General features: G+C 32.6%; 3 protein-coding genes and 1 non-coding gene across 5 annotated transcripts; 1 reads left to right on the top strand and 3 right to left on the bottom strand.

The window, feature by feature from the left end:
- Nucleotides 1-388: 388 nt before the first annotated feature.
- LOC124938696 (alpha/beta hydrolase domain-containing protein 17C-like) lies at nt 389-2,744 on the bottom strand. 2 transcript variants are annotated; one of them, XM_047479189.1, is made up of 7 exons: nt 2,181-2,744; nt 2,056-2,092; nt 1,721-1,957; nt 1,597-1,644; nt 1,157-1,506; nt 953-1,023; nt 389-757 (listed from the first exon to the last, which is right to left on the bottom strand). In XM_047479189.1, exons 1-6 carry the CDS (start codon nt 2,480-2,482, stop codon nt 954-956), a joined length of 1,044 nt encoding a protein of 347 aa, XP_047335145.1. In that variant the 5' UTR covers nt 2,483-2,744; the 3' UTR covers nt 389-757; nt 953. The 2 variants fall into 2 exon arrangements, with proteins under 2 accessions (XP_047335145.1, XP_047335146.1); XM_047479190.1 differs by lacking the exons at nt 389-757; nt 953-1,023 and having other exon boundaries at nt 1,357-1,496; nt 2,181-2,743.
- Nucleotides 2,745-4,385: 1,641 nt separating this feature from the next.
- Nucleotides 4,386-5,530, bottom strand: LOC124938562 (proline-rich protein 1-like). Its single transcript, XM_047479029.1, has 2 exons — nt 5,321-5,530; nt 4,386-5,247 (listed from the first exon to the last, which is right to left on the bottom strand). The coding sequence occupies exons 1-2, from the start codon at nt 5,502-5,504 to the stop codon at nt 4,493-4,495; spliced, it is 939 nt and encodes a 312-aa protein (XP_047334985.1). The 5' UTR covers nt 5,505-5,530; the 3' UTR covers nt 4,386-4,492.
- A 3,661-nt stretch (nt 5,531-9,191) lies between these two features.
- On the top strand, nt 9,192-11,505 carry LOC124939892 (E3 ubiquitin-protein ligase At3g02290-like). The gene is made up of 4 exons (XM_047480349.1): nt 9,192-9,558; nt 10,477-10,912; nt 10,992-11,101; nt 11,185-11,505. Exons 1-4 carry the CDS (start codon nt 9,442-9,444, stop codon nt 11,203-11,205), a joined length of 684 nt encoding a protein of 227 aa, XP_047336305.1. The 5' UTR covers nt 9,192-9,441; the 3' UTR covers nt 11,206-11,505.
- A 360-nt stretch (nt 11,506-11,865) lies between these two features.
- Nucleotides 11,866-11,949, bottom strand: TRNAL-CAA. The gene has a single exon. It is a non-coding gene; the product is annotated as a tRNA-Leu (tRNA).
- Nucleotides 11,950-12,032: the final 83 nt, after the last annotated feature.

Consider the following 12,032-nt stretch of genomic DNA (forward strand, 5'->3'; position numbering starts at 1 on the left):
TTTAATACAGATCTTCAAGAAATTTGCTTTGAACAAAATAGTATTAATAATAATATAAACTAAGAGTAATTAATGTATGACAGCTCATATTGATATTTTCTTCCGTCTCAACTTTTTCAAAATTAAATTTTGTTATTATTATTTTGTGATAAATTGACTATTTTGTTTAGTAATAAAAATATTAATAGAAACTTAATAAAACATATAGTGAAACCATCCATTTATTTTAATAAAACATATATATTTGTAAATAAGCTTGTCATGGTAATATTATTTATTTTATTTTATATTATTATACATTCTGATTTCTTGTATTATGTATGCTAAGAATTAACAAGTGAAATTTTCAAATATATTTAGAACACAATCAATTTTGAATACAAACTAATAGTTGGATTGGGTTGCTCATCCCTTGGAATAAGTCTTTATTTATATCCCAACCATAAAATGTCATAATTGAAGTTGTAAAAATAGAAATACATTAAATTCGATTCAATCCAACACAATTCTATCCCTCCTATACATAAGTGGTGTTTAAAGATGAAAAAGGAAAACCTTAAAAATAACCATTAAAAGACATAGATGACGAGGCAACAAAGACCGCGAATGTTTGACGAGATGGAGACACTCAATATCCTCGCAGAGAAAAACATCTTGTCAAGATACTCGAGACAACTCAGAGTCGAACATCCACAAACAAATCCCTCAAAAATAGCAGCTGTAAAATGATATTGTCTTCCAACCTGCTTGTTTGTACCTATAGATTTTACAAGGAATAGAAACTCTTCTTATGTTTTGTCGCAACCTCAATAACCCGACAAAAATTTAAAAAAATCCGAAACAAAAGAGAATAGAACATGGCATGAATAATTTATTGGCCTTGGCATAACATTATTATTATTGACATAAGATGCTGCAAAGCAATCTAGTATAATCTAGTATTTGGACTAACCTTAAACAACAGCACTAGGCTTGAAACAATCAATATTGCACAATCTGACCGATCTGATCATCCCTCCAAAGCTGTCACCATTTCATCCAACCATCAAAAACACTAACTTGTTTATTTCGCGCATTCAGCACGTCAATTAAACGGGAATATTGAGAAAAAGTATTAAAAAAAGAAAAAGTTGTATAAGTTGTCTAGGTGTCGGACCGATCAATACTGTTTCTTGCTTTTTCTGGCTGGTCTGTTGAGTTGAGAATTTGTTTTTCAGAAGAACTATCAACACTTTTTCTCGATTTGTCTCTCCTTTCCATGCTTCCTCTCGCCTTCTCTTTACAGTCTAAACTGTTTCTGGGCAGTGAATTAGAATCCTCGCTTATAATAAGACGGTTTGATTTTCCAACAGCTGAAATGAATTTCTTCAGATGCTTTATATATTCTGGATAGAGTTCTAAATCACAATGATTGCCTCCTTTGATCCATAAAGGTTCATACTTTTCCTTACAAAGCTCCCAAAGTTGTTTACCATGGGAGACATCTACAACATCATCTGCAGTTCCCTACAACCATCATTCATCAAAACAAGAAACCCTAAAAAAAGACAGAACCAACTTAAGGCATACAATTTTATGGATTTGTCAACAACTTACATGAATTACCAAGACAGGACATTCCACAGATGGTATTTTATCAATATTCTGCATCAAAACAGTATTTCAAAACCATATCCGAAGACAAGAATCGTAGTTTGAATGCTGGGATTAAAGAAATAACCTTATAAATGTCGAACCAATATGTTTTCTTGACTGGGTACATTACTCGGAGTCCAGACAAGATGGGACTGTGAAGAACAACGGCTCTCAAACGTGGCAAACGAGATGCCAAATCTAAAGTAGGTCCACTACCAACAGATTGCCCATATAGTATCACGTTTTCCTCTTTCACACCATAAGTTTCTTCAAGACATTTGTATGCAGCTTCAATGTCTGCGTAGGTGTTCTGCTCAGTTGGCTATATATATTATATCAAAATCAATATACAAGGTAAGTATGAAATTGAATCAGATCTTAACAATTAATAATAATAGTAATTCTAAATCTAAATCACACCTTGCCTGTGGACTGTCCATACCCTGAATAATCATACCTGCAATCACAAATTCATATCATTCCAATGGAGGGAACTGTAATTTTTTTACCTTTGGAGTGAAAAAATGAGAATACTGATTACTGACCCCATTAGGTTGACTCGAAGATGAACTCGGAGTTCACTGAATAACTCATACATCTGACCCAGATCAGCTGCGTTTCCATGTGAGTATAGCACAGTCAGCGATGCCGCTGGATTCCTCATAAACGCCGCAACGATCACTGACCCACCTTTCGTTGGAAGTTTTAGAATGTCTACATTTTCCCTCTGGGTGATTCCGTCGAGACTCAGCCTCCCCGTAGATGGGTCTTCATCGACTCCGTAAGAAGGTGGGTTAGGTGGGAAAAACGCGAATTTTGCCGCCATCGTCGACGTGACCGCCCCCATCTCCGATCAAAATCGTCTTTTTCTCTTGCGAAAGCAGAATGGCGTGTTGTATTGTTTATGTAACGCTTACCAACACAATTGAATAAAAAAATGAGTAAAATTTATACAGGAAACGACCCTCTGAATAATATAGATTTCTAAGAAAAATTCAACGGGGAAATTTCTTTTCCATGTTAAATTCCTTCCGGTGTCGGTGTCGCGGCTTGAAGCGATCTCAATTGATCAGAGGAGAGAAAGATTCGGGAGCTAAAGAGGAAGAAGGAGGAGGCAGCACGTCTCATAACTAGGGATGCAATTTCAATTGGGCTCAGATCAGATCAGAGATCAGATCATAACATATAACCGTTGGCCCAGTTTAAAATTATATGATTAAAATTTTATTATTTATCAGTTTATAAATTATTTTAATTATGTTAGTCTATACAATTTTATATTTACAAATTAAAAAAAATATATATTATTTGTTAAATTGGTTTTAATATTTAATTATATATAAATAATATATAACTAACTTAAAATATTTAATATTGTAAATGGTTGGGGGGAAATAATAAAGATGAGTAATTCACCAAATAAAACAGGATGAGCAATGTAGGATCACCAAATAATAAGATGTAATTAGGAAATGTTGGCAAGTAGATGCAAATTTTAGATATTTTCATGAAGAATTTCTATTGAAATGTTTGAAATGGGATTAAACTTTTTTAAATAAATATGTTAAAAATTCAAGATTTTAAAATTTTAATGTTTCATAAGAAAATTTTACGATTTATAAAAAATAATAATTTAGATAAATTTTATGATCTTAAATTTATTATTTAAAGTTTTATAAGTTTATAAAAAAAATATATTAGAAAAAATGAATTTTTAAATTAAAAAATATATATTTAAATAAAAAAATCGTATAAATTTTAATTTTAATTTTTAATATTATGTTTAAATTTGATCTTTAATAATAATAATAATAATAATATGGAATCAATTAAAACTAAAATTTGAAAGATGTATTAGTAGATTATAAAAGATATATATAGTTGGTCAATATGATTTTTTGGTCCAAAATTACATCTTTGTAAGAGAATGCTCCAAAGAAGGTAGGTATTATGGTACTTGAATCACATCTCAATATTTTAATAAAGGAAAACTAAAAGTGTGATTCGTCTCCATGATAGTTAAGGGGTCCTCGATAATAATTGATATTCAGCTCGTTTCGGTACCATCTCATTTTCTTAACCAGTCAACTATTTGCAACACTTGCTTCCTAGTTAGAACTCACACAAACAAAAATGAACTAAGCATAGTATAGTCTTAAGGCTCAAAAATGAACTAAGCATAGTATAGTCTTAAGGCTCATGATTCTACCTAGTAAGATTTTTATAGTTTTTATATAAAAAAAAATGGCATTATAGTAAGTTGTATGTGTCATAAAGAGGTGAAATCGACGACTAACTGTCAATGTGACTTATATCTGAAGTCTTTTGTGGAATATGACTGAGATTCACTAGATTATGCTTGAGTCTTTCATAATTGTTGTAAAATTTGGATTAAGACAGATAGGAATACATATTTGAATTATCATTCCTACTTATATTATAGTGAACTATTTAGATAAAGAGAAATTGTTAAACCTTTAATTATTTTAGTTGTCCAATTCATATCATTTATAATACTATTATTATGACGTTTTCTAATATTCGCTATGAAAAGTAGATGGATTTGATCGGGAAGTTATTCGTTTTTATTGAAATCCATGAGATCAATAACAATTTGTATTTTTTATTTTATTTTTAACGTTGTGTCACTTTTAATTTATTTTGTGTTTATGTTTTATTATTCTTATTATTTTTAATAATTTTCAAAATTAATAATAATGTATAAATAACATTGTTTTAAATGCAAGACAATGAGAGTTATAAAGTTATAAGTAAAGGGTAAAAATAAGAACATAATTAAGATGAGATTGACACTAATTTTATTATACATGGATTAAAATTGAAACACTTCATTAGTTTACGGGGAGGATGTCTTCTTTGTGGAAGAAGTAGAAGAAGAAGCTAGTGGGATTCCAGGGAAGACAGGAGAAGGTTGAAACGGGAATGTTGGAATTAGTGGAAGTGTAAAAAGAGGTGGTGATGGTGAAGATGGAAGCAGACCCGGAATCAACGGCGGAATGTTGATCAGTGGAGGTGTAGAAGGGTTTGAAGGAAACAAAGAAGGCGGCGGCGAAGAAGGGTTTAAGAAATCTGGAAGTGTATTACCAGTACTACCCACCTTCTTCTCCGATGGAACTTCCGGCGAGACTTTCGAAGTTTCTAGAAGTGGTGGGAGCAGAGGCAGCTGCGGAAGGTTACTTAGCACCGGAGGCAAAATGGGATCAAGAAGAGGAGAGAGAAAAGAACCTGGTGATGGATCTTCAAGTGGAGGAGGAAAACTAGTATCGAATTTAGATGGAAATGGATTTGTTGGCTTCTGGCTACATAAAGTCGGTTGATTTAACGGTTTGAAGGTGAAGAATCCGGCTGAGAAAATATGATTTTTCGTTGACTTAAGACGGATTGAAGATGAAGTTGCGGTTGATGCGACGGCGCAATAAGGGTCACTACTTCGTACGAGGTTGATTGAACATCCTTTGATTCGTTTGAGATGTTTGCTGATGTAGAGAGGGAGTTGAACTCTGAATTCTCCATGTTCGTCTGTCTCCACTTCTTGCCTGAAATCCGCCTCCGTTTTGTCTCTGCCTCCACATTCTACGGCGACCAAAGCTCCTATATGTAAATAAGACAATGAAATTAGTTAGGAACTGATCACTGATTGATTCACTGTAGACAAAAGAAGAACCTGAGATGAAGTTGGTGGGGCGAGAGAAAACATCTTGGAAGCAAGTATCGCAATAGACAGTGCCAACAACAATGGCATTCTTATTGGTCTTAAACTTGGATGATGATTCTGAAACATTAAGGTTGACAAGAAGCAGGAATATTGAAAGACATAAAGTGGGTATGGAGAGGAAACAAGAAGACATGATTTGTTCTTTGTTTTGTTACTTGTGAGGGTTTATTGTCTCTTTATATACATGGGTTTCTAATCAAGGAATTAGTTGGGTCTTTATGTTGTCTAAAGGTGGTGTTTTTATGAGATTCATGCAGAAAAAGTTCAACTGCTAACTAGATGGAGTGAATGCGGGGTCATTAGAGGTGGTTCAAATTCAAGAGTAATAATTAATGAGAGTATATATTGTTGATTCACGAGACTCTTACTATTGCTCCCCACAAATTCCATGACCTAATGACTTTCTCAACCTTCAAATTCAACAACTTGCTATTGTATGGATCATCTACTTCTTCTATTTTGGTTGACCCCTACACATTACCATATATGTGACTAGTTAACACCAACTCACAATAATTAACATAAATTAGTCTGAAAATTCTACCATTTAAAAATAAATAAAACAGTTCAAACGATTTTATTTGAATTTAGAAAGTTATTAATATAAGACGTTCTGAGGGATGAAGGAAACCAATTCGAGAAATTCAATTAAGTAGTATCCGAATAATCTTTACACATAATTCTTATGTGAAAAGTTATGCCAAATGATAATTGATCATATACAAATATGGTCAAAATAAAAGAGTTTCTAGATAAAGATAAAGTCTAAAACCATTTAAAGAAAAAAAAAGAACATCACTTCCTCTGTTGCAAGAAGAAGATGAATACAGACTCGAGAAATGGTCACCAATATGATTGGAGAATACGAGCAGTAGACGACCCACCAAATATTGATAGTATTATTCGAATTACAAAAATTCGAGATGACAAATCTAATTCGGATAAATAAATTGTCGTACCAAACAAAACACAATACTAAAGTAGTGGAAGGGAAATAAAGAATCTTTCAAAACTGAAAAGGAGGAGTCATGAACAAAATGACTTTTAAATTTCTCAGAGTTTCTTTTCTAAATAGAGAAAATTATTATTCTTTTTTGTTCATCTCATATTTAAACTTACTTAAAAGTTAAAATCAGGGTAAATGGATAATTTTCGAGTAAATCTTACCTATTATTCAAATAATATAAAATTTAAGCAACAATAATCCGTGTTAAGACAGCCTTACTTTAAGTCATATATACATTAGAATTCTCAGCAAAAATAAATAATATGATACATTATACATTATACATTACATTTCCTTACACAAAACAAACAAATTAAATCCTTAGAGTGGGTAATACGGCTTTCATTTAATGTCACATGATCAATAGAGGCAACTGCTCACATTGAACTAAATTAGAAAAATTATGACAGCTAACAAAGTGATCTCTCCCAATTATATGGGAATTTTTGGATTGCATGCACGTGAGTCCTCCTTAATCTTAGCTCATTCGAATGTCACACTAGTTTACATTACCATTAACAAAACAAAACAAAACCAAAAACATTGTAAAATGAGGAGATCTTTATGTGCTAGTTTTATTTAGCTCACCAGCTTTAGTTTATTTATTAAATAATTATATTATATCTTTTTTATAATATTTAGCTTATCTAAATCGTTAATATTAATTACTAGCCCTAGGTGAGACAAACTATGCCGCCCCTAGAACCCCACCTCAATGAGCCCCATCAAACTAAAAAAACAAAAAAAACTTCTTTATATAAAAGGCAAAATTTGACAAGATGACTTTCAAAAAGGCCATTAAATGCGCTTGTACCCACGCACAAAATTAATTGCGTAAATGACCACTTTAAAATATTTTGACGAAATTACTCTGTCGCGTAACATAAATGGCAGAATCGTCTCGCGAAGGAAAAACTTGTGAAAAGTCCAGAATAACCGTGCCCTTCACGTGACGATCGTGTCATTCGCGTTACGATCGTGCCCTTCGCGTAATGATCGTACCCTTCGCGTTACGCGACGGTGAAAATTTCACAGACTTTACCTTCGCAAGAGGATCCTGCCCTTCGCGTTATGCGGTAAGGTAATTTCGTCAGAATATTTTGAAATTGTCATTTGCAAAATTAATCACGCATTTAAGTGCTTTTTAGGTCATTTCGTCAAATTTCCATATATAAGAGTTTAACCAAAATTTTAATAATCCTATCAAAACGTTTAACCGTTGTTCACTTTATTTTGATATATAAGATATTTTTGAACGAAGAAAATAATTATTTTTGTTAATTGAAGTACAAAATTATTATATAATATTATATGTTTCAATATAACATACCAGTTATAAGAATAATTTTTTTCGACTAAGCCCCACAAATTTTGGATCGCTCCAACTTTATTTGATAAATTTAATCGTTTCACATCTTGTTTATTGTTTAAGCTTATTTGCCAAATAATGAACTAAATAATTAAATATTTTTTATTTTCATAAAAAAGAACAAGGAAGAAGGCTCAGAACATCAAAGAGTTATACATTGATTTTATTTATTCACAATAATTTATTCGTTCAGTTTAGTATTGATTTTATTTATTCACAATAATTTATTCGTTTTGTTTAGTGTATCAACTTATTAGACACTTATTTATTCTAAATAAAACATATTAGAGTAACAAAAATGGTAAGCGTGATTCCTAAAAACCAGATGGGAAGAATTCGATTTTATTTAGAACATTTTAAGTTAAAGTAAATGTCTTATCGGTAAGGTATTACTAGTTTTCAATATTTAGAAGAAAAAAAAGTGTGCTAGATAAATATCAAATTTTTAATTTTCATTTAGAATGTCTAAATTGAAGTGAAGATTACAATAGTGAGATTTTGTTAATTTTCTAAAAAAAAATAAAAAATTATAAGTTGAATCATACTAGTTTAGCCCGAAATGTGACGAGTCTTTTTTTTCTTTCTTTTATAATTATGGTTATAAAAAATATTTAAATTAGAATGTTTTTATTTTTAATCCAATACAAGAAAGTATAGTGGAAAAGAATCACAGTTAACTTGATAAATAAATAAATAAAATTTAGAACGATGAATTTAAATTTTATAAAAAGGGTCAAATTAGATTATAAGATGGATCACTAATAAAGTAAATAATGAGGTTTATTTAAAATATTAAATGCAATTAATTCTATCTGCGTTAAATTCAGATTAAAAACGAGAAAACAAATAGACTCAAACCTCTCTCTCTCCTCCGCCAGGGATGTATGTCGCTTTATAGATCCGCTTAGCTTTTGTGGCTGAAGAATCTAAAGAAGTTTCTATTCCCCATTACACGATCGGGGTCATTCCACTTTGGACTGGACTCCCTCTCTCGTCTCGTCTGATCTCAAATTCATAATCAAATAATCTCCAATCCCCTTTCCCTCTATACCCTCAGAGGTACCCATCGCATTCTTGTACTAAACTTCTCTTATTTGTCAACTGCCCTTTCTTGATTCTCTAGAGGGTTTCGATCGCTGTTAAATGTTTCTCTATGAAATGGGTCCTCCCCTGTTCATGATGATTTTATTGCTATCGTCTTGTTGGAGGTGATCAAATATTTGATCTGGGTTGGGTTGCTAGATCATTGTTATCATCAATTGCCCTAAATTGCACAATTACTTGTCCTTCTAGGACTTCAAAGTTTGCATATTGATCATGGGTTTCTCTCTAGTCTGTAGATAGATAGATTCAAGCAAAAACAAGGTGTTGGTTGTTTAATTTTAGCTGCCGACTTATTTTCTTCAGCTAGATTTGAAGTGAAATTGCTGTATATTATTTTGTAGGTGATTGGAGGAAAGGCCTGATACAATTGGACAGAGGACTGGATTATTATTTTTCCATATGATGAGAGGGGATACTGGTTCGTGGAGTTAAGTTATGATGCTTCCACGGGCTTAGTAATCTCTCAGCGTATTTCTTCTTCTGGATTGGAATTGATTAATTGATGCATATATGGATAATAAAATTAATTACTTGTTATGAGATTGAAGTGCTTCAGGGAATATTTGCTTGTTAATAGTTCGAAGAGGCTTTATGGGTTCTGTTTGCTGTTGTTTGCGCGATGATTGTGAAGACTATGTCAACCCCAATAGTGCAGTTTATAGAAATTGTGTTTGCATTCGCTGTTTTATGCAGAACTGTTTGAGAATGGTAATTCTTTCTAAACTTGTTTACTCTCATCTCTCATGTCTCAGTCTAAAATGAACCAGATTCAGATTTGTATGTCTTATATCAGCTACTTTTGGTTCGAGGTGCTAGATTTCAGAACTTTAGGGAAGTTTTTCTATATAATGACTGGAATAATGCTGATTAGTATCACCTGTCTAGCTGTTAGAGCCACATTATAAACCCTGTTTCATGTTAATGATGTGTATTGGCTGATTTTTTGTTCAAGAATCCCAAACTTTACAGTTTTTCTTTACTGATTAGTATCACCTGTGTAAGAACCACATTATAAACCCTGTTTCATGTTAATGTGTATTGGCTGATTTTGTGTTCAAGAATCCCAAACTTTAAAGTTTTTTTATACAATGACTTGAATAATGCTGATTAGTATCACTTGTGTAAGAGCCACATTATAAACCCTGTTTCATGTTAATGATGTGTATTGGCTGATTTTGTGTTCAAGAATCCCAAACTTTACAGTTTTTCTTTACTGATTAGTATCACCTGTGTAAGAACCACATTATAAACCCTGTTTCATGTTAATGATGTGTATTGGCTGATTTCGTGTTCATTAATGACCAATTGCCAAGGTTATGCCTTTTTGTTCAAATATGTTAATTTAACCAAGGCAACCAAATGGCAGAAAGTTATTTCTACTGGTAAAGGGTTTTGTAGCCTGATAGTGCAGAATAACTCTACCCATATATACTTCCATTGGGAGGATAGATTGTCAACCGAGAATAAAATGGATATCCATTTGTCTCCTTTGCTTAGATTGAACTTTCCCTTGGTCACCTTCTGATGCCCTTTTATTGAAATTGATCTTATTTAAGAAAAATAAATTTACCCATTTGTACTAATTGAAAATTCAGCTTACATTGGGTCCATTCTTATTTTTGACAGTACACATCACTATTTCAAAGAGGCGAAGAACATGTCATCTCTTCATCGGCTCAAGGGACTGCTGGTTTGACTTCTCCTGCATCAAATGACAACTCTCTCATAGATATGTACCGATCACCTCCAAGGCCTCTTCCTTATGATGCTGATCCTAGATATCTTCGTTTGCAAAGAGAAGGTTTGGTCTCAAGACGGGAGAAAGGCTCAAGCCATGGACATGAGGAAACTGAGCCACTTAGAAGTAATAGTATTACCAGCGATGCAGACTCAGATTCTTACACTTCAGGAGGAAAACGGAATGACACTTTGCGTGAAGGACAATATAAAGAGTATAATTCAAAGGCTTCCTTAAAGCTCACTGTGCCAAAAGTCACGTCAGGATACACACATGTTTACTCTAGTTCCGAGGATGATGAAGTCTGCCCGACATGTCTTGAAGGTTGTTAAAAATTCAGTACATTTTGTTTTTGTTTCCTATAAAAAGATCTTATCTTTTTGTTTTCGGTTTGATTATTCAGAATATACTCCAGAAAACCCCAAGATTGTTACAAACTGTTCCCACCATTTCCACCTTGGTTGCATATATGAGTGGATGGAAAGAAGTGAAAGCTGTCCAGTTTGTGGCAAGGTAATAATGGTGACAAACTATTTTATTTGTAATAGTAAGACAAGTGAAGAGACTTGACCAAATGAGTTTGGTTGTTCTTCTAGGTGATGGAATTCGAGACATGATACTCGTCATAATTAACATTCAACGTTTGGGCGAAACAGCTAGCAATACTACGGAAAAGAAGGGGAAATCTGAATTTTATAACCGGAGCTACAAGATTGTTGAAGATGTAGAGTTTTGATTGAATGAATACTCAAGTGTGTGCCATGTAAATTTTTACTGTAAAGTTTATATTTGTCTGAAACTATCACGAGTTTCCTTTTGTTTCATTTGAACAGAGAAAATAATTACTGGATAATATGTAAAAAACTAAAAGTGATCTATTTGTTTATGCTAATTGTGAAACATGTTACATTTCTCTCTTTTCAGCCCTTCTCTTCCTCTGTACTCCATTAAATATACTGCCAACAAGCAATGCAAGCTTTCCTTTGTAATTGATCTTTGATTATGAATGCATTTACTTCATTGGTTCTTAATGTGATTACAGTAAGAAAGTTTAGACATTAATATGCCAATTGTAAGCAGCAGAGCATCCAATCCAGCATCAAACAGTTCACTAGCAATTATCCATTTTAGATTTGGTTCTGCCATTATGAATGATTCAAGTTAATTATATACATTTCTCTCAATCAAACATTGAAGAAGACTTCTGTTACAGAATCCATAAACTAAAGAAGCTTGCAAATAAAAAACTAAACTTTTGAAAAAAAAAAAAAAGAATTTGTCAGAAGTGGGGTTTGAACCCACGCCCACGTTAGTGGACCAGAACTTGAGTCTGGCGCCTTAGACCACTCGGCCATCCTGACTTTTGTTTTAATAATGGATTTTACTCATTATAGTTAAGCATATGTATATATAATGACTGAACCGGAAACCGGTTTTCTACTAA

This window comes from Impatiens glandulifera, chromosome 5 (genome assembly GCF_907164915.1).
Source record: "Impatiens glandulifera chromosome 5, dImpGla2.1, whole genome shotgun sequence".
NCBI lineage: Eukaryota > Viridiplantae > Streptophyta > Magnoliopsida > Ericales > Balsaminaceae > Impatiens > Impatiens glandulifera.

What these genes read in the sequence shown, in the direction of transcription:
- LOC124939892 (XM_047480349.1), top strand. Translation starts at nt 9,442, where the DNA reads ATGGGTTCTGTTTGCTGTTGTTTGCGCGATGATTGTGAAGACTATGTC. An exon ending in TGCAGAACTGTTTGAGAATG is followed by an intron (nt 9,559 to 10,476) that starts GTAATTCTTTCT and finishes TATTTTTGACAG; the next exon opens with TACACATCACTATTTCAAAG. An exon ending in GCTGTCCAGTTTGTGGCAAG is followed by an intron (nt 11,102 to 11,184) that starts GTAATAATGGTG and finishes TTGTTCTTCTAG; the next exon opens with GTGATGGAATTCGAGACATG.
- LOC124938562 (XM_047479029.1), bottom strand. Translation starts at nt 5,504, where the DNA reads ATGTCTTCTTGTTTCCTCTCCATACCCACTTTATGTCTTTCAATATTC. An exon ending in CCCCACCAACTTCATCTCAG is followed by an intron (nt 5,248 to 5,320) that starts GTTCTTCTTTTG and finishes ATTTACATATAG; the next exon opens with GAGCTTTGGTCGCCGTAGAA.
- LOC124938696 (XM_047479189.1), bottom strand. Translation starts at nt 2,482, where the DNA reads ATGGGGGCGGTCACGTCGACGATGGCGGCAAAATTCGCGTTTTTCCCA. An exon ending in ATTGGTTCGACATTTATAAG is followed by an intron (nt 1,645 to 1,720) that starts GTTATTTCTTTA and finishes GTTTTGATGCAG; the next exon opens with AATATTGATAAAATACCATC. An exon ending in GTCCTGTCTTGGTAATTCAT is followed by an intron (nt 1,507 to 1,596) that starts GTAAGTTGTTGA and finishes TGATGGTTGTAG; the next exon opens with GGAACTGCAGATGATGTTGT.